The sequence below is a fragment of the Microtus ochrogaster genome, chromosome 21 (assembly GCF_000317375.1).
Source record: "Microtus ochrogaster isolate Prairie Vole_2 chromosome 21, MicOch1.0, whole genome shotgun sequence".
NCBI lineage: Eukaryota > Metazoa > Chordata > Mammalia > Rodentia > Cricetidae > Microtus > Microtus ochrogaster.
The window spans coordinates 30,621,266-30,643,917 of NC_022022.1; the positions used below are offsets into that span (position 1 = coordinate 30,621,266).

Sequence of the window (22,652 nt, forward strand, 5' to 3'; positions counted from 1 at the left end):
CTCTCTCTCTCTCTCTCTCTCTCTCTCTCCTTCACACACACACACACTTCCTGTCTGTCTGTCTGTCTCAACAATAAAGTAGCCTAAATAAAACATGAACAATGACACCACTTGATATACTGATATGTACTGGGAAAAAAAAAAACCCTCACTGGTTCCCAGCCCTAAGTGAAGAACTGTGGGCAACTATGACAACTGAGGAAGGGGAACAGTGAGAAGAACAGGTAGGTATGGTCATAGAGGATTGAAAATGAACAATGTATAAAATATCATAATTAAATGCCAGTCTGTGCAGTTAATAAATGCTAATAAATGAAAACAAAACAATAGAATATTATTTATAAAATTCCAACGTTGTGCCTGTGGTGTGTTTATTGCAAAGGAATAGAAAAAGAATAACCAGGAACAGCTGAAGCATGGAAGCAGACAGACCGGCTGAGATCACATGATTGGCCACTGAGGACCACGCCTTTCAGGGATATTGCTGTGCTTATTTTCCCATACATGGATCTCACAGAACTCCAAGTCACATATAGTGGAAAACAGTGAATGGATGGATGTGAAAGGCCGGAGTGCCTGAGCCCATTAGCAAGGAGGGTTCAGTATTTACTTCAGGTCTTCTGTTGTCTGGGACCTGAGATATTCTTTAAACACATTAAATGACTTATATAATAAAATAAACAAGGCCGTGATGAAAGCTAGATAGTCATTGGCTTGCTAATAGTACCAGGAGGAATTTAACAAGGCTTTAAGGAGAAGTATCAAATATAATGCCAAGATTAAATACAAGTAAAACATGAGAATTATTAGGAAACATTTAATGTTGGGTTATTTAGGAGAATTAATTATTAGAATATTTATCTTTGATATATATGTATTTGTCTGTTGGCACCTAATAAATGTGTATGTCCTACATTGAGTATAGGCTAATGGCTCAGTGGGTAAAGAACTTGAAGCTCAATTGTTTGGGCATGTGTTCAAATCTCCAGCAACACATAAGCCGGGTACAGAAAAGTGTGGCTGCAGAACTAGCATTCCTACAGTAAAGCAGAAGGCAGAGAAAAGACACCACTGGAATCTTGAGGGCTGGCTATCCTATTGGATGTAGAAATGAACAACATAGAGTCCTATATACAAGGTGGGAAATGAAAGTGATACCAAAGGATGTTCTGTGACACCTACAGCGACACCATGGAAGGTGTGAACTCTCATTTACAGGCATGCACACACACATATGTACACACACTCACCGCATACAAAAACAGATTTTTACAGTATATTTCATATATTTATGTCCATTAAATACACACATAGTTCATATATATTAATGTATTTTATACACAGACCTATGTATCATTTATCTCTATGTATCTATCCACCTACCTACCTATCTTTCTGTCTCTGTCACTATATCCATCTCTATCTCTTCTCTCTACTGCTATGATCCTCAATACTCTGCAAGTACCCAACATAGTGTACATGCTCACCTGCCCTAATGTGGCTGAGGAAGCTACGTTTTCTGTAATTCATTTGACATCTGGCATCCCAGCATCTCTTCTGTGGTGTAGAGATTAAATAATACCACAGGAGCATTGCAGGGAATTAAATTAACTAATGTAAGGTGTTTCACCTCGTGATTGGCACAATTAAACACAAAACACAGATGCTAGCTATGGCTAGTAATCGTACATTTTTGTGGTTTTGTTTTCTTTTGCCTTAGAATTCCTTTCTCTTTCACCTGGGAGACAAAGGTGTTGCTTATTGAGTTTAGCTGAGCCAGTTCTCAGTTTTGGTGGATGTAATTGTTTGGGCAAAATAATACAGTTCCTCTTTTCCTAAACTATCTCCCACTTTGACAGTCAGCTAAGTGACATTTCTTCCCACCTGACAGGAAATACTCTGCATCACACAGACTTGAGAAGAGCTGTGTAGAACATGTAGACATTAAGAGACTGTGGCAGTGGGCTGTTGAAGGTGATGTGAAAACTCCAGAGAGCTGAGAGCTCCAGAAGCATTGCTGCAGTTGTACTGGCTGAGTGTGCTGTCCTGGCCCCGTCTGCAGATTGTCACAGCTGTATTCAGCCTGTCTGATAAGGGACTAACCAGGTGTGCTCATGTATGAATCAGAACTAATGAAGCAGATGCCTAAAATGATCCTGACTCATTTTAGTGTCTCTCTTTGATATTCTCGGCTCTAGGATCTTGAATGCCAGTGAAAAATTGCTGGAGACAACCCATTACGCCAGTTTCTCAGTCCACAGTGATGCACATACTAGAGAGACTCACACATAAATCCTTCCTATGATTCCCGTGTCTACAATCTTAAAGTACAGGACTATCCCAAGTTTGTTTAAATGTTTCTTGTCATTCCAGTCCGCAGGATAATATTTTCCATTTGGAAAATTCTCCATTATAAAGGTCATTTTTAAGTCAAAGGCAGATCATTACAACATAAGAGAACACAGGAGCAGATTTTACTTCTTGTAACACATCTACCCTATCTTTACCTATCCTCTGCTTTGAGTAAAGCATAAAAATAAATGTCAAATGAGGAAGTTTGTTGTCTAGACAAGGGCAAAATGACTAAGATGGGCTTAGAACAGTATTTTACTTATTTTAGAAAGAGTCAGGGAACTGAACTTAGAATTTCCTAAAATACCTTTTTAAAAGCAGACTGGGTGAGAAAGTAATAAAATAAGAATCTTTGTTAATATAGCTTTTGCTTTTAAATAAACACAGATGTCTGTGGGTCACTGCATGACTCAGAAGAATGTCAGTGTTGACCACGTTTTCAGTTCCCCATGGGTACAGTTCTCACAATATCCCAGTCTTCCATGTATCTAAGCTAGAATATGTAGAAACAGACAATATGATTAACAATGAAGCATTTCAGCACTGAATTATAGACCTGCTCTGGAAACACACTCAGGGTTATACCTGCTTCACTAACACTCAGATACATCTATTGTCTTACTTAAGGACCTTGTGGTTTTCCCTTCATTGTCTTAAGATGAATTTCTATATAAACAAGGGCATCCCAAACCTTATCAATTCAACATGAACATGAGACACAGATGAGGGTTCCTTAGGAGCAGGTATTTTGAAGCTGCCTCTGAAATAGAACTTTAGTGGTGAGAAGGTAAGTTGTTTCTGTTGCTAACCACCATGCCCCAAAACAATTTAGGGAGAAAGGGCTTATTTGAGCTTACAGTTTATAGTTCTCCATCAATGGAAGCAAAGTGGGAAACTCAAGTCCAGAACTGAAGCAGAGACCACGAAGAAACACTGCTTGCCACCTTGCTCCTCAGCTTGGCTTTTTATACAAGAAAGGAACCACCTGCCCAGGTGACGCCACCCACTATGAGGCCCTCCCACATCCAACCTGAATCGAGAAAAGGCCCCACTGCCTTGTCCACAGGCTAATCTGATGGAGGTAACTTTTCAGCTGAGGTTGCTTCTTCTCAGGTGACTCTAGTTCATAAAATGGACAACAGCTCAGCAGCACATGAACTGAATCATGTTTATATCTATCTTTGTATTTTATTGTGTTTATTACATTATGTTCTTTTGTATTTCAAGTGGAAATTGTTGTGTTATAGCTTTAATAATATCTGATTTTCCAGGCAATGCTCAACAATAAAGAAGGATGAATTATGTAATCATCCAAGGTAGTGGGGGCTCACACCTTTAATCCTAGCACTTGGGAGGCAGAGGCAGACGGGTCTCTGTGAATTTGAGGATAGCCTGGTTTGCAGAGTGAATTTCAGGACACCTAAGGCTACACAAAGAAACCTTGTCTCAAACAAGCAAACAAAAGAAACCAAACAAATAAAGAATTATGTAATAATTTTTCTTCTGGTTTTAGCTTTTTAGAAAATTACTTTATAAAAAGTTTTGTTGATTAAACAGTTTTCATCAGATTCTAATAATGGTTCACAACTTGTACTTGCCACCATTTTCCTAACTATCTTAGAGACAGATTAATATTTTTTCTTTCCCAAGATCCAGTGTGAGGATACATTATTTTACTGGTCTGTTTTTGAACAATGAGGGGCTGGTGAGCATGCTTGTCAATGGAGATCACTTGGGAACAAAACACTGATGATGCCCTGGGTCCCCACTAATTTGTGCTGAGCATGGCTTAGGCTGTTCTATTACAAAAGTTCTGTAGGTGGCTAAAATATTCCGTTCTTGATACTCAAGTGAGGCCTGAGGGTCATCAGCACCATCTTTACCTGTGCTTATCAGAAAGATATTTAAAACATACTTTAATCATACTGCACCAGATCCATGCATTCAAGGATTGTGCACAAGTCAACCCAACTAAGTACTCATCATCTATGAAAATATAGGACCAATGCCATTGCATCCTTCCTCATTAATCAAGCTTTTCCTTATTTACAAATAAAATACCCTTGATAACTCAGAAGGAAGAAAACTTTATTTTGACCATTATTTGAAAGAGAAAGGGAAGGGCTAGGACTCTACACTTCAACTGAAGCAGATGTATCACATAACCTATAATCTCCCTGTAAGCTATATCATGTGGCCCCAAAACACCACAGTAAGCCTGAGCTTCAAAGATGTCTCTCAACAAATTTGGGAACTAAGCCTTTAACCAGGGACTTTTGCAGAGCATTCCAGACCTAAACCAGATCACAAACAAACTCCCAAATTTTCATTCTTTTAGAGTTATCTAGAATTCTACCAAATGAGAGGCCTAACCCATTCCACATTCTACAACTCTATAGTTCCAATTTCATAAACCTAAACAAATATGATGCTGAAAAAGTTTATGAAGGTTTCTGTTGTAGGATCTTTTTCTCTTTTATCCCAATTTCATCCTCATAGCTTTGTGTATACTTTCACTCATCTAGAGTTCTTATCTCCCTTCTGTTCCTCGCTGGGCCCCATCATTTGAGATCTAAAGTCCTACCGCTGAAGCAGACAATGGAAATTAATGTATGTTCCTCTGACAATCCAAATGTGTCACATTGTTTAGATCATCAACTGCATATTTTCTTATTTCCTCAATTAAATTATAAGCATCTTGAATTCAAAAAATCATGTTATATTCCTTTTCAGCCCGAATTTGGCACCTTATTTTGTAAGTAAATAACAGAGTTAAAAATTTTGTTCACATATCTAACTCTCTTACTTCTTAAAAGATGGCATGTCTCTTGGTCTTCCCTCTGAATAGACCCCCATGGTTCTTCAGCTGTTTATAGTTACCTCACAACCCTGTGGGCTTCAGCTGATTCTTGCTGCTGCCTTAAAGCCTGAATGGCTCACAATAGATGTGCTTAACTAAAAACTAGCCAAAAAAATGCTTTAAACTTTAAGTGTTAATATGTAAATACTAGACTTATATTTCTTTTTTTCCTTTGATATGGAAAAGACATATTTCTTAGCCCCGTGCCTGTCTCATTCACCACAATATCTCAGTGTTTACAGATGCTGCATGCCAAGAGAACTAAACATTCTTTCAATAAACTATGCAGAAACAAAAATGTTTCTAAAATAGACCATGAGCTCACAGTAACATTTGACTTTAACTTTTGTTGGTAGCTCTTACATGTCTTATCTTGGTATATTTTATAGATTTTGTACCATACTAGTAATCATAGAAAATGTCCATTCGGAGGCTAGTGTGGTGGCTCAGAAAGTAATGCCTCTTGCACATGGAGTCACGTTTCAATCTCAGTTTCTTCCATGAGATCAAACATGAGAAAACTGACTCCCACAAGTTGTCCTCTGATCTTCAACATGAGTGTGTACCCCACTACACACAAATTTAGCAGATTTTTAAACAAGAAAATGTCCATTTAAGATTTTTTTAAAAACACAAGTACTTACATTATACAATCCCCACATAATTACTATAAACAGGTGAGACAACCAATTTACAACACTCCTATGTATGTCTACTATTCAACACTGAAATATCAAGCCAGCAAAAAAAGCATGATAAAATTAATTTTGATAGTTGCATTAATATCTATGTCAAAATTTACATAACCATTGATCTTAGGAATACTGTAATTACACACAATGATGTGCTAAATATTATTTATTACAAGTATATGTATTCAAACCTATTCTTAGAATAAAACTCATGAGGTTAAGTCTACTAATTTTAGAATGGACACACAGTTTTACAGTCTGTGATTGAAAAAGTACATGGACCTATAAATGTTTGTCTTATTGGTTTTGACACAATGGATCAGTGGATGAAGTGCCTGCTGATCAAAGCTTCTGATCTGAGTCCCCATGACCAATGTAAAGGTGGATGGAGAAAATTGATGGTCAAAAGTTGTCCTCTGTCTCCTGCACATGTGTGTACATGTCTACACACACCACACATGTGGCATGCAGGCACATACACACATATCCATACACTAACAAAATATATTTAAATGTTTTCTCCATTATAGTATGGCCTTAAGAGATAGGAGTTATGTAAAACAATAGGCAGTTTTTTGGCATCATAAGTACTTAAAAAGTCACAGAGATTGGAATATAATAAAAAAATAATACTGTTGAAAAGTACTCACATTCTTTTGGAGGGTAAGTTTCAGTTTGGAGAGGTTTGAATTCATAGTGTGGTATCTCCTGCTTGAATAGTGATGCAAGCACGCCATCAAGCTCCTTCATGCTTTTCTGTTTTCAAAAGCAAAGGAAATTTAAAATTAGCTGATAGGATGCTCATGTTCCAGTGACTGGCCCCACATCTATGCCCATAGAGGTAGCACTAACTGAACTTAGTGTGTTACAAAATAGAAAGTTATCACATACAGAATGGTTCTAGAACTAAGTATCAGAGGGAAAGAAATTGAAAGCACCTTCTTTGTTCCACTGTTCACAAGGAAGGAGAAGAAAGTAAACCAGGCCAGCCATTTAGAGGGATTTGATAAATAGTGGGTATCACACATTTTATAATTTCCTACTGTAGCTTATAACGAAGCAGGTGCGTACACAAGTGGAGAAAATGCTTCAGGGCAGAAATTCCCAACCTGTGTGTCCTGACCCTTTTAGTGGTGGAGCTACCCTTTCACAGGGCTCATCTAAGACCATTGGAATACATAGGTATTTACAATATAATTAACAACAGTACCAAAATCATAGTTATGAAGTAGCAACAAAACTAATTTTATGGTTGGGGGTCACCACAACATGAGAAACCGTGTTAAAGGGTCACAGCCTTGAGAAGGTTGAGAAGTAACTGATTTAGAAGGTTAGGAAAAGTTCTCTCTCTCTCTCTCTCTCTCTCTCTCTCTCTCTCTCTCTCTCTCTCCTTCCAAGAAGTTATTAAGTTAATTAAAAAGGATATGTCTTCAGTAAAAACAATATGATAGTTTCCCTAGTCAACTTAATTTTTCTAACTTCTGAATGAGTCATTTCTTAACATTGTGACCATGAATACTGAAATAAACATTAAAACTCAAAGAAACTTGAGACTTTTAATTACTTTGTATTGCTGCTGAATAGCTATATGTGTAGTTAGAAAGTCACCTTGACTGACATGCAAATAATATGGTAGAAAAATGTTTTGACCTTCTGATCCAGGTCTCCTCTGTGAGTCTTAGTAATGCAGGACTGATAGCATCAGCAAAGGAGGAAGTGTACCGAAATGAAAGTTGTATCATAATAGAATTGATGATATTAATGAAAAAACAGACTAGAATCTAGAAATCATTTTTATCATAACATCAACTAAAGCATAGAGACTGACTTTCTCATCTTCATCTATTACCAATAATTTATAAGAACTAATTGCTAAGTATAGGGCAAGATTTTAATAATTTAAATAAGTATAACACGTATTCAATGAAGTGTTTTTTGAAAATGGCTTATAAAATGATGACACAATTTCTTGTTTTTTGATTTTATTAAGCTCTACATTTTTCTCTGCTCCCCTCCCTGCCTCTCCCCTCCCTTTCAACCCTCTCCCAAGATCCCCATGTTCCCAATTTACTCAGAAGATCTTGTCTTTTCCTACTTCTTATGTAGATTAGATCTATGTATGTCTCTCTTAGGGTCCTCATTGTTGTCTAGGTTCTCTGGGATTGTGATTTATAGGCTGGTTTTCTTTGCTTTATGTTTAAAAACATGAGTGAGTAGATGTGATAATTGTCTTTCTGTGTCTGGGTTACCTCACTCAAAATGATGTTTTCTAGCTCCATCAATTTGCCTGCAAAATTCTAGATGTTGTTATTTTCTTCTGCCATGACATGTTATGATAAAAATGATTTCTAGATTCTAGTCTGTTTTTGTAATTAATATAATTAATTCTATTATGATACAACTCTATTGGATGACACGATTTCTTAAAGGAGTTTTGACATTATTCCTTTGGCTTGTCTGGAGAACTATTTTCCAATTGTGTAACAGCATTGGTCTTGTTAATCCTGTTCCTTCAATCATTTTCTTTGACCATTCTCTCAATTGCCTTTGCTTTCTGTTTTCATGAGAATCATTAATATTTCATCCATATTCCACTAACTTCACAAAAGTCTGTGCCTGTATGCCAGTGCTTATTGGAACTCAAGCTCTGATCGTTTGAATTTGGGAGAGAATCTTTTCATTGACCTTTCATTTATCTGTGCATCATATATCAAGTAGTCACATGCTCAGTGATTTTTTTTTTTTACTGTTTGTTACTAAATCTGGAGCACATCAACCTGGCGAACACTACCCTTTCCTCTGTAGATCTCGGTCGGGATATAGAACAGACTGGCAGAAGCAGAAAGCATGAGAGTGGTGGCAAGCCGTAGGAGGCCAACTAGTGGGTACACAAAAACACAGACTGGAGAGATAAGTTCTAGTATCCAGAGCACAGTGTCGTGGCCACTGTATAACCATAACCTACCACATACTATGTGAAGGATATGACGGGAGGAGCCTTTGGTGCAAATGAGGAATGATAAGGAAAGAATGTGATCACCTGTATTTTATCACTTTGCGGTGGATAGATGTTAGAATATCATATTGTGAAAAGTCATTGTGTATAATTATTCCATTTTAATTTAAAAAAAAGATATGGAGCACCTCCACATATTTGAAACTCAAACCCTTTGAAAGGAGAATTGTTATAATTGTTATAATCTAGTAATTAACATTTCATCTCTGAACATAAACGTATGGAACATTTCACTCTGAAGAAACCACAGAGAGCAAGAGTTGTAGGTTCTTCATTGGACACCTGAAAAAGTCATTTAACACAAAAGAAACCCATCTCCTATGAAACCAGTAGATGTCATTTTAATAAGAAATTATAACTCATACCCAAGACCCATCCAAATCTCTCCTTTGCCAAGTTGCTATCATCCAGAATGGTGAGATAATATGGAGCCTTTCAGAAGAGAGCTAATATCTCAGGCATTTTTTCAAAACAATATTTCCTTAATATTCATAAGAAAGATAAGACAGCTTTTGTATGGTCTCTAAGTCAATATGAAAGGGTAATAACTCAAGATCCATTATTGTAGCAAAAGAAAGATGAGTCACAGCCCAGTTCTTTGTCTGCCTGGTACAGTACACTTTGGAGAGTTCATGATTGTATAAGCAGGTTGTTTCACACACGGACCGCGGTGTATTTCCAGGGTGTAGTTTCAACTTCTCTTCCTGCCTTCTTTGCATCCTTGGTCTATACTCTTTCACTACGTTATTCAAATAGTATCAGGGAGGAGGGTGTCGCTTGAGGTTTCCTCATACCCAGAAGTAATAAATACTAGTTGAGCCCCATATACGAGGAAGTAACTGAGTGAAAAATGGTGGTTTTACAAAAGTGAGAAACACAGCCCATCCTGTCATCAAGTGTCTTGGGTGGCAGGAAGTGTAGTGCTATATTTGTGCGTGGGATGAATGAGAACACTCGGCAACCTGAAAGAATAAAGAGTTAAAGGATCGTACAGTGAGGAAACACAAAGCAATGATAAGCGAGGGTTCTGGAAAGGTTTGGGAACTTGTATCATGTGCATTGAAATGTGTTTGAGTGTCCCATTCTGTGAGACATTAGAAGTTGGCTGCAAGTCAGCACTCTGGAAAACACTGGTGCTGCTCCCTGCATTTGCACCTTGTATCAACCAGGGCTGATGAAAATAGGAAGGGTTTGTTAAGACGTAATAAGAAGCCTGAGCTAATGGGCCAAGCAGTGTTGTAATTAATACAGTTTTTTGCGTGATTATTTTGGGTCTGGGCAGCCGGGAAACGAGCAAGCAGCATCCGCCTACAAAGGTTTGCATCAATATTTTGAGACAGACAGAGTCTAATGGAAAATTTAGAAAATTACTAGAAAGAGAAGGGGTTTCCAGTATCACTCTTAAGAGAATCTTCAAAGGAAACAGCCCCAACCACAAAATTAACTGGGTTAAGAAATTACCCTTTAAGGAAACAATTAGGATACAGAAGCACACTGGAGCAAATCTGACAGTGGGAGTTTTTCAAGCCAGAACCTTTCCTTACTCCAACCCCACTGAATTTTATATTGTCAAGGTTTCCACCACTGAGATAAAATGCCTGAGAGAAATGACAGAGGTGAAAAGTCAATGTTGGTTCATATTTTCAGAGATTTAAATTCATAGTCAGCTGGTTTTACCAAGGCAGAACCACAATACAAGAAATGTATGACTGAAACAAATTGCTCCCCTTGGAAGTTGGCAAGCAGGGAGAGAGAGACAAGCAGGGTCTAAAGGACAAGATCTGTCTGTAAGGGCACAGCTCCATGACATACTCTTTCCAACTGGCCTACACCTCCTGATGTTTCCACCGTCTTCCAGTCTAAACATCAGCTGGTGTGTGCGCCATTGGCACATGATCTGGAGAAATAATTTTTTTCTTCAGTGAGATAATCTTTCCTTTGTTTTCTTTTTAAAATTGATTTTTATTGACCTCTTCATTTTTCTCTGCTCCCCTGCGTGCCTCCCCCCATCCCCTTCTTCAAACCTCTCCCAAGGTTCCCTTGCTCCCAATTTACTCAGGAGATATTGTCTTACTTTTTAACCAATTCATAGCAATGTCTTATTGTCTTAAGTATTTGCTAAATGGACGTAGTATATTTAAACAAACCGTGAAGATATATTGCTGTCTGTAAGTCAGTGCCTCTCTCAGCCCTTGTCAAAGAAACTTCTTCTTGAAGTAGATGACAGCTAAGACCTCCTACTGATCAAGGTCCGTAGAATAAGAGACTGTAGAGTACTCAGCCTTAAATGGAATGTCCATATCAACCCCCTCAAGGCTCAGGGGTCTTTACAAAGGAGAGAGAAGAAAGATTGTAGGAATGGGATGTGAAGGAAGACAGCACACAGTGTGACAGCATATACACCAACTCAGTGATTGTCACAGCATGCACAAGACTTGTGCAAGCTCAAGCCAGAGAGAGTCCCAGTATGGGGGGTGAGGGGTGCACGCGGATACCTACCCCAGTTTTCATGCTATTGGTGTTTGATAGCTGCTGGGAGAGAGGAGGTCAGTTTTCTTTAATGGTGTGATCCCTGGTAAGTAGCCGACTCTCCAGAGCAAGCCCCATACCAGTAAACTAGACAGAATTAAAAAGATAGGGAAAAAAAGATACAGAGTTGGGCGAGAGGAAAAGTAGGCGATTTGGGATGAGTTGGGGAGGAAAGATGAATATGATCAAAATGTATGAAATTCACAAAGAACTAATAAAAGTATTATTAAATATATATTTGTAGGCAGCAAGTCACAGATTGAATAATATACACAACTTAACAAAAAGAAATTAAGTATACTGAGTGAGAAGATGAAAATAATATTGATTGTGTGTAAAGTAAAATCTACAGTGTGATAAAAATATGCAACGCAAAGATGCCTTTTACTGAAAAGAAGTATAGCTAAGAAGAATTATTTCTTATATTTCAAGAAATTTTTGAATGGGGCTAGAGGGACAGCTCAACAGATAATAATGCTGCTTTTCTAGAGCTACCAAGTTCAGTTCCTAACACCCATGTTGGGCAGCTCAAAACCACCTACAACTCCAGCTCCATGGATTCTGATGCCCTCTTCTGGTTTCTGCAGGCACCCGTGTACATATGGCAGATAGATATATACACATAAACACGAATACAATACTTTAACATTTTTAAATAACAGGATGATAATATGTTGATCAATAATTATTATATTCTTTGAGCATTTGATCTAGTTTCATTTATGAATCTTACTTAATCATTTCTTTAAAAAGCTAACATTTTTGCTGTCCCCAAGACACCTGTGTAAATGGGAAGAAAGTCTCACAGGTTTTAATTATCTCAGTTAATGATAAATTAAAGTATTTCTATCTACAGTATTTGAATATTAATTGCCCTACCAAACTAAGTTTAGTTGTTTTTCATTTGAATATCTCACGCTCCCTGTTTTAAGTGATGCACTAGAAATTGAACCTTTATTAGTCTCTGTACTGGGATTTTAGGATTTATCACCCCTGAAAGAAAGAAAGATGATTGATTTAAGGAGATCATTAAGTTCATTGAGCTAAAATGTTCTAAAACCTAATGGACATCATTAAAACAAAACAGTTCTTTCATTAATTCTTTATTAAAATTCATAGAATGGCTTTATTACTTTGTGTACAATAGCTTTTAAATGGCAAATAAAGTCTCTTGTTGTGAGTTCTAGGAAAACTGAAAAATAAAACCCACCAATTTCTCATTAATTATTCTGTCCTCAATTTCACACTGGGTTTAGACTATATATACCCAATAGCACTTAAATGGCTATAGCAGGATCTTGTTAATAATTTCATGGTTACTGAAATTATATCTGCCATAAACCATGTAGGGAAGCTCATAGCAAATTTTACAGTATGCCATTTCAGGCAAGCAGGCAGGGTGAATTCATACTTGCTGGTATGTTTCCTTACAAATAAACAACCATTATGGGGAGGATGATTACAATGTAGGTTGGCTTTTGAACAGAGGTACTCAGTGGACAGTTTGTGAAGTAGACAAATTATTGGGTTCAGTGACAGTGTCAGAAGAAAGGACTAATCACTGTGGTGTTCTATATAAACTCATAGAAGCAGTTTGTACACAACTGGCCTTTAAAAACACTAAGGAAAAGTCTCTGCAGTTCCTCCTCCATCAAATAAAGAATCTTTCTTATGGTGTGACAGTGATTTACAGGATATTTGTGCAGATTTAGAGGAACCCCAGTTCTCATGCAGTGTCCGCTTTAGGGCCATGTTCTAGAAGCTGAAGCATGGCCACTCTTTCTAGCCTCTGATGGAACACTTGGGAGGGCCTAGGGCCTAGTTTACTTGCCCAGAACCCAGAGCACTTGCATTAATCCCCCCAGTATTTCTTGGGCCCAGAGGTCACCAGCAAAATTTCCACATCTCTCCCCATCCAAGTACATTAACCCTCACTCTCATGTGTTTCTTTGCCAGCTAGAAGTCTGTTGTCCATAGGCTAGACTGCTTTTGCCTCTACAGACGTGGTGCAATGCTGATCCTGATAGCAAGGCTAGATCTAGTCTGTCTTCCCTTTACAGGCCCCTGGATTTGGGGAAGAGGGAAAATCAAGGCATAGCAATGCTGCTTTTCACTTCCCATTTCATACTCAAGGTAAAAATAAACAGTTTTTCCTAATTTCCTAAAATCTGTGCATTTACTTCACGCTACAGAGGAAATCATGACTTGTACATTATTTTATTCTGAAAAATGTATCTAGAAGTCATACATTTAATTTTCACTATATACAAACTGTCCCCTGGCATGAAACCCATGGATTTGCAGACTAATTTACTTCTATACTAGCTGTAGATGGAGAATGCTGAATATCTCCTTTATTGAGTTTTAGTTATGAACAGAATTTTTAGCAGAAGACAAGGTAGAGTTGTCACAAGAAAATAAAGCAATCTGTATTTCAAGCTTTTCTGTTTGCACTTGTTTTGCAATATAGACTTTTTGTCAAATGTTCTCAGACTTCCCAGGCTGACAAATGGTATTTCACTGTTTGTCCTTTTCTAAGACATTTGCTTTTCCCATTGTTCTAAAATGTGACACTCATAAAGAAGAATGCCAAAGAAGAAAGTTTCACGCAAAATAAGTAAAGACTCCAGTGCCTATCACACCAGGCTCAGGGCGGCCTGTCAACATCACTGTCACTGACAGTTTTGTTACAGATCTCAAAGGGGAAGTCTTCAGATCACATCATCCAACTGAATCGACTCTCCCTTTCCCTGAGCTCACTTCTGCCATTTTCTCCCAGGAAGACCAATTAAGTGAAGTTTATAATTCCAATTGTAAAATAGCAAACACCATTTTGTACTTTTCATATAATATCAAGTCTTATTATTTTTAGTTTACATTAAAATATTTATTATATTCTGAAACTCAGTGAAATAAACATGTAAGTCATACATTTTCATATTGAGCAAGATTTCTTCCTATTAAAATAGGTCAAGCGTAAAAAAATGCAGAAACCAGACTAATGGCTTAAGCTCCCTGAAGATTCCTTAAAATTCTTCCATATGCCCAGCACTGAAAGGAAAAGATTACACATATGGGCTCTTCAAGGAGGCCAGTAATACATCATAATTACATAAATAATACAGAAATCCCCATCCTGTGTCTAGAACACTTAAAGAACATAGATGATTCTATCATTTTTTTTTTTTACTGTCAGGTAACAGTGACAATTAAAACTAAGAATTATGTAAAAACATTCATGTGAAAGTAGATGCGAGATTCACCCCAGGTTCCCATTTAGTGGTAGCTAGGTTTGTCTGACATAGACTTACAGGTACATGACCTGATTTTCTTTTGTTTTGTGTTGTTCACAGCTAAGTAAAGAAATTCATTTCTCAAGGGGTGCTCTTTGACTCTCTCTCTCTCTCTTCTATTATCTATCTTCTCCGTAACAGTTTCAATTGAGTCTGTCCTGATAGCCATGCTGTAATGGACAAGCTGTCACTGGTTGGAATTGTCTAGAAGAACTTGACTGAGGCAAAGTAATTTGTCCGTGTCTCTGGCCCTCAGAGGCTGACTTCTTCCCTTACCGTGGATCATCCATCCATTCACACTCTATCAAACCTTACACCAAGCCAAGAATCCTCCCTTTCTGCATTAGTTCTTTTGCATATACAGTGATTAGCTGGTTAGAAAGATCAACTTACCTGGCATATACTCTTGCCGGGGTCTGACATTCTAAATGGACTTTCTGTGGCATTGGCTGCCGAGTAGTATTTAATCTCTGTCGTGGCCTTGATGATTCCATCACAGTGGATCTCGACAGTGACTGAACCAGCCGGAAAATCTTACAAAACACAAACAAGTGTTAAACTAAGCACCAAGTATAATGCATACACGGTACCATAATGATGTAAGCTACAAAGGAAGTCTTTATGGAGTTCTAGCATTTAACTTTCAGCACTTAAACTTTTTTTCTATATTTCATGCTTTAAAAACATAAAATGTACATATTTAGATTAAATAAACTTAAAAAAACATAGGCCAAAATTATAGAAAAAACAAAGTACTAAATTATTTCTCCCTACTGATATACTTTTTTTTGTAAGGATATAAATCCTCTTTAGAGAATTCCTTAGAATTTAGCAAAAAGAATCTATTCTTTAAACTTGGGTGTTTGTTTCAATTTTATAAAGCAGAACTCCATTAATTATATGCAAGTTTCTAGAAATTTTGTGTAGATGTAAGATTTATTGACATTAAAGAATAATTTACAATTGATTAGAATAAGAAATCCTGGGTGGTATGGGAGGTCCTTCTGTCTATGTGTTGCTTTTATTGGTTAATGAATAAAGAACTGCTTTTAGCCTATGGCAGAGAACAACAGAACTAGGCAGAGAAAGACTGTATGCTGGGAAAAAGAAGGGTGGAGTCAGAGAGAAGCCATGGATCTGCTGCCTGACACAGACTCTGGGAACATTACCCAGTAAGCCAATGCCACGTGGCACTATATAGATTAGTAGAAATGGGTTAAATTAATGTGTACGAGTTAGCCAATAAGAAGATAGAGCTAACAGGCCAAGCAGTGATTTAATTAATATGGTTTCTGTGTGATTATCTCAGGCTATCCAGGCAGCCAAGAACCAACAAGTGGTTGGTTCCCTCCTCCAACACCTGGGGAACGCAAGTATATCCAAGAACGTCAGGATGAGCTTTGCATTCTCTATTCATCTACTCATCCATTGATCCATCCACCTATCAACCCCCCCACCCACCCAAAGCCTTCATGTCAACAAGTTGTTCAAAGTGACTAATAAAGCCTACCTCAAACTCTACTGTAATATACCAACAAAGTTAAATTTTTTATAAAAAAATGAGGACTTCCATTAAAAAAAACAGTAGTTTCAATTAAAAAGTAATGCTGTAGTGCAAAAAATATAAGCAAAATTTGTCATTGGATCTATTTGAAGAACAAATTTTAACAGCTTTTTCATGCTGCCATTGAGATATTTCTCAAATTCTTCTAAAAATGTTATTTAAAATATGAGGTTCAGAAGAAGTTTAATAAAAAGATCAACATCCTTGAACAGCTGTGAATGTTTCATTTCTTAAAGGTTAGACACTAATTTGAGTCATCTCCTGACGTTAATACACTTTTTATCATTTTTTAAGGTAAGTTCAAAGCCAAAAATAAGGTGGCGGGGTGGGGGAGATTTTAAACTGAACAAGATCATGGAGCTAAAATTTCTCTCTTCACATTCTTGACAAGATATGTAACACATTCTGTGAAATGATATGCACTGAAAAATGTCACTGTCTTACGAAAGAGATAGACATCCAATAGAGTAAGAGAAATCAGAACAGAGTGCCAAGGCTGCAATGCACATCCCATGAGCTAACGTGGTGATTGTGTGGTGAACAGGAAGTTGATGTTGACAGAGCCAAACACAATTGATTTTAGTAAATTTTATATAATTCTCAGCTTAAAACATTTTGTTTTCCAGAATTATGATACCTAGAGATCATAAACTAAACAGAAATTTACCAATCAGTTGCTTCTTTTCCATGCAAGTTCAGCATAGTAAACCGTGTGTCCTAAAAGACTTTTCATGTTTCGTTCATGAGATATGAAGTTATAATTTATATTATATAGAGTACAGTTTCATCATTAATAAAGTGAGTCAATATTTTTGTTCATGGATTACATATTTCTTTCAACTTTTAATTAGATTTCCCTAAGCTATTGGGTTTTTTTCCTCATGGTATTGCTGGTACCAAAGGAATACTCTGTTTCTTCTATGTAGAAATTAGTTAATATCTCTAGTTGAAAGTTTTAGCATACTTTTAAGGCTCAGCTATAAACTGGAACTATTATAATTTCAAATTGCTTGAACCATAAATGCCATTAGGAAAAATTTGTTTCCTGCAAAAATCTAGCAATTATAGAAACATAGAAACAAGAAATTATTGAGCTGAAAGTTTGGGGGAGTCTCCAAACTAGATGGTATTCTCTCAGGTAAAAAAATTCAGAATAGGGCTAGAGAGATAGCTCAGAAGTTAAGAGAACTGACTGCTGTTCCAGAGGTCCTGAGTTCAATTCCCAGCAACCACATGATGGTTCACACCCATCTATAATAAGATCTGGAGCCCAGAACATTATATACATAGTAAATAAATAAATAGCTATTATAAAAAATTCAGACTCCAAGATTGAGGTGGATCAAAGGGAAAGATATGCTACCTAGGAAAAGAATATGAGAATTTCCTTCCTCCCGAAGGTCACTGAATATGGAATTAGATTTTCTCTGCTTTGTTACCAGCTGAAAACATGCAGTAGTGCTATTATCTCTCATAAAAAGTCAAAAATTAATTAAATTAAAATTTTATTAATAAATAAATTAAATTGATTCTATTTAAGATTTAGCTCAGTTCAAATTCCACAAATGAGTGACACTTTGTGGTATAAGTCTTGCTCTAAATGGCTTGTTTCACTTAATATTTGTCATTTTTCATTCTATTGCTGCATACACAGGATTTCATCTTTTATATGGTTGAGTAATATTCATACAAATACACATATAAATTTCATGTTTTCTTTACCCATTTCTCTATTAATGAGCATGGAGGCTGATTTCACTCTTTGGCTATTATAAACCCTTCTGCAACAGATATGAGAATGCAGGTTCCTCCTTGAATAAATTATTTTTCCACTGGGGTATGCCCTGGTCAGAATTGTGGGGTCAGATGGCAATGCTACTTTCAGTTTTCTAAGAAGGTATTCTGTCCATACGTTGTTACATTCTCACAAACAGTGTAGGAATTCTCTTCTCCGTTCCTGCGTAGGATTTGCTACTCTTTGTCTTGTTGGTAATAGCCATTTTGATGTAGAGAGATGATGAGCCGTGATGGTGTGATTGATTGTTATTACTCAATGATTAGGAATCATGAGCATTTTGGCACTTAGTTGTTGATTATTTCTTCTTTTAAGTGTTTATTTATATGATTTCCTATTCCTTTTTAATTGAAAATTTATACAAAATATTTTACCACACTTTTCTCTTTCCCATCTCCTTACATTTCCTCTCTATCTCCACCCCAATTCATCCAACTCTGTTTCCTTTAGGAAACAAATGGGGGAAAAACAAGTATACCAAAATTAAAAAGAAAGCAGTAAAAAAGCACAAGAAATAATAGGATTTCTATGTTATTATTAAGGTTCTTATATATACTGAATATTAATCTCTTATCAAGTAGTTTGTAAATAGTTTTTTCATTCTATAGCTGGCTCTGAACTCTTAATCATTTCCTTTGCTGTGTTGAAGATTTTTTAAAATAGATTTTCATTTGTCTATTTTTGCATTTCTTGATTATACCTTGAAGTATCTTATAATAATAAAAAACCTTAGCCCATCTCAATATATTGAAATGTTTTTAAAATATATTTTTCTAATTGTTTCAGATACTTTAGTCATTTTTATCCTTTCTACTAATCCTGACATTAGGTATATGAAGCAAAAAGTATTCTTAATATGTATACTTTTATTTGGCATCTTGATCTGCTACTTGGGAAATACTATTTAAGTACTTCTTAATTTGCAATATTGATGTTTCTGTATTGACTTATTTTAACTAGATTTAGTTTGAACTCTGAAACTAATTACTTAGAAAGTGTTATTCATTACATAATTTAAGAATGTTACATAGGGTAATAGGGGCTATGAGCAAGAAGGTAAAAGAGAATGGAGGGGGTTCTTCCCTTCGCATTTCTGCATGTTTTTCCACAATAGGAAGCAGCGTCTGGATATTTGTTAAGTTATTGGAATAAGGGTTTCCCTTCTGAAAACCCAACCTCAGCGCCAGCTGAGTGAGGAGGCATGGAGGAGTCACTCACGTGAACATACAATGCTGACTTGTAAATATAAATGAACTCTATAATGGACTCACAAAGTACCTAACATACTTTGCAAGTATAAACATTTTAATTTCCTTATTTATAGGATTAAATATCTTTTTGTATAAAAATATTTACAAGGTTCATAGTTTTTAAAGTTTTTGCAATAACTTTATCCTCTGAGTTTTAGAAAAAAATGCCATCAAACAAAAGCAAGTAGGCTTACATTTTAAAAAATAATTATTTTCTCAAAATAATTTCACAAAATTATTTTAATTTTTTTACAGTTCTTACTTAGTTTTTATTCATAATCATAAACTAAACTCTGCAATCCAGCTAGACTTGAAGGGGAATGAGGAAAATATGGAACCCAAAGAATTTCAGTGAGAGCAGAGATTGCAGGGTACTGCGAGCAGATGGGGCTGGGGTGCTCTCCTGAGAAGGAATGATCTGGTGGGTAAGAAGCCCTCAAGTCAAAAGAATTAGAGTTGTCCACAGTCGGAAATGGTGATCTTCTTGCTGGTCTTGCCATTCCTGGACCCAAAACGCTCCATGGCTTCCACAATGTTCATGCCTTCTTTCACCTTCCCAAAGACCACATGTTTGCCATCCAGCCACTCAGTCTTGGTGGTGCAGATAAAAAACTGGGAACCATTGGTATTTGGTCCAGCATTTGCCATGGACAAGATGCCAGGATCTGTATGCTTCAGGATGAAGTTCTCATCCTCAAATTTTTCTCCGTAGATGGATCTGCCGCCAGTGCCGTTATGGCGTGTGAAGTCACCACCCTGGCACATGAATCCTTGAATAATCCTGTGAAAGGAAGAACCCTTATATCCAAATCCTTTCTCTCCAGTGCTCAGAGCACGGAAGTTTTCTGCTGTCTTTGGAACTTTGTCTGCAAACAGCTCGAAGGAGACGCCACCCAAGGGCTCTCCATCGGCCGGGATGTCGAAGAACACGATGGGGTTGACCATGGCTGCAGCAAGCGGTGAGAGGGGACAGCGGTGTCTGCAAAGCCTTATTTTAATTTTTTTTGTGTGTGTGGGTGAGTATGTACATGTGAGTGCGGGTGCCTGTACATCTGTGTGTGGGTATATCATGGAGAGTCCAGAAGAGGGTCTCAGATCCCCAGGAGCTGGAAGCATAAGCCGTTATGTGCCGCTCAAACTGGGTGTTGGGAATCGAATCCAGTTTAGAACGGAGCTAGGACATCTGAGTAGTCAAATGGGGAGCTTCACAAATGAGAAAAGGAACTGATGAGAATAGCTGAGAAATGGTACTAGAAAATACCGGAAAAGAATTATGCTTTATGAAACTGCCAAAACTTTCCCAAGGCTTGGAATGGAGACACAAGAAAAGAAAGCATAAAGTTCTTTAATAAAAATAAAAAACCTGTGAATCCTCATGTTGCATAAAGGAAATAATTTTAATTCCATATTTAGTAGCGACTATATATCCAAGTACATTCCACTGACATATTTAATGATGTTTCATGTTACTGGCAGCCACTTCCCTAAATGGTATACAAACCAAGTTCTAAGGATTTACACAACCTTACTTTTGCAAATCAGATTAATAATAACAATGTTGAACATGTGAGAAATAACACAGGAAGCACCTGCAGAGCAAACTCAAGTTTCTGAGGGAAGTGAAACCATTTATCATAAATCACAAGAAAGGAACTCGGGGAGAGGTTTATTATTATTAAAACTCCAAATTTCTCACCTGCAGCTCTCATACACCAGACGCTCCTACTCCAGCGTGTTGGCCGTGCTCTGAGGCGCTTGCTGTTCGATATAAATTCAACTTCCAGAATTTCACCAATTAGCTCATCTTTCAACAGGATGAATATCTCACCAGGATTCTGTTAAATAAAAAAATGCAATAGGTTAAGCACGCCAAAGAGTTTTCCTTCACCAAACTGCCCACCACATTTATTAGTGGTCAAATCTTAGACTGTTGATAAATAAATTTATCTTGTTTGTATTTTTAACCATATACAAACATATAAATGCATGCTCATTGCATTTTACTTTTAGTACTTTGATATCTCTCACATTCTCATCCAGCTCCAAACCATGCTTTGCAGCTGAGAAACAGTGAGAACACAGTTTCTTTATCTTTGCCCTTTCTTGCACATAGCCTCCCATCCCAGGGTATCAGAACCATTTTATAGACTAACAGATTGGTCATAAGTAAGCCAGTAAACATTTCCTTTTCCAAGTACATATCCTTGACCCTGACTCTTCTATTTCTCTCTATGTGTAAAAACCTAGCTAATCTAACTTTAAAATCTCTTACAATTAAAATAAAATAAAAATATTAATGTTGGATAGTTCCCCAGTTTGTGTCATAGAAGTTCTCTTGGGTCTTCTTTGCTAATACAAGGGCCTGTTAAGGCTTCTGAGGTGATTAAAGTTATGCAACTAAAAATTCCAATATTTAATTATATTGGAGAAGTTTGAGCTGTGAAAAGAAATAAAAATATAAAGACCATATTTGGGGAACCAAATCCAAAAAAAAAATGTCAATCAGGAAGAGCGCATTTAATTGGAAATTGGTAAATATTATTGGATATCAACTTTATAGAAGTTATGATAAACACCATTTATATAAGAATATTTCCTTGAACCCTAACTGAAAAAGACAGACAACACGTATATATGCATGCGCACACACACACAGACATGCACACATATATATACACACATCCTGCGGAACTGAAATAGAAAATTCAACTGCTGCTCATAAGCAGCACAATTTAGGATCATATTTAGAAAATTGTTAGGAATTATCTAACTTTCAGATCCTCATTATTTCTTATATTATGCTACTTGACTCTGTGAAAAGTAAAATATTTTTTGACTGTCTCAGATATCATCTCTCAAATCTGTTGTTATAGTAAATTTTACCCTGTCAGTAAATAGGGAACTTGCTGATACACTTTCATGATATTATATTTATTAAAAAGTCATTAATTCTTTTTTTCTTACTCTAGTGTTACTGTTCTAAGTATAATCACATACTATGACTTACATATATATTATACCAAGGCCTTTCTAGAAGTGGTAAAGTCAATACTGCCAATCATTTATCAGATGCTCAGGTCCACTTCAGCCATTATCCACCACAGTCACATCCCAAGTACTTATTCAAGGTTGATTTAAATTTCTCTTTACCAATGACACACAGAGAACAGATCCTACCTCAAAGGAATCTCTTTTCCTGGCCATGGAGCATGCACCATGTCAGCAGATAAGGGACATGATCCCATGGTCCCATCTGTTCTTCATAGCTCTAATGACCTCACATCTGTCACCTCAACCCCAA

At 36.7% G+C, this 22,652-nt stretch overlaps 2 protein-coding genes across 2 annotated transcripts in view; both read right to left on the reverse strand.

Moving 5' to 3' along the window:
• Bank1 (B cell scaffold protein with ankyrin repeats 1) overlaps positions 1–22,652 on the reverse strand; it is a 183,884-nt gene that overhangs the window by 139,235 nt on the left and 21,997 nt on the right. Inside the window, exons 3-5 of the mRNA XM_026784149.1 lie at positions 21,048–21,186; positions 15,136–15,275; positions 6,555–6,660 (exon numbers count right to left, since the gene is read on the reverse strand). Of these exons, the coding sequence (XP_026639950.1) occupies positions 6,555–6,660; positions 15,136–15,275; positions 21,048–21,186 (385 nt within the window). The remainder of the gene's footprint in view (positions 1–6,554; positions 6,661–15,135; positions 15,276–21,047; positions 21,187–22,652) is intronic.
• LOC101998517 (peptidyl-prolyl cis-trans isomerase A-like) lies at positions 19,773–20,299 on the reverse strand. Its single transcript, XM_005357326.2, has one exon. It carries the CDS (start codon positions 20,294–20,296, stop codon positions 19,802–19,804), a length of 495 nt encoding a protein of 164 aa, XP_005357383.1. The 5' UTR covers positions 20,297–20,299; the 3' UTR covers positions 19,773–19,801.

Excerpts from the sequence above, each read along its gene's own strand:
- LOC101998517 (XM_005357326.2), bottom strand. The coding sequence starts at position 20,296 with ATGGTCAACCCCATCGTGTTCTTCGACATCCCGGCCGATGGAGAGCCC.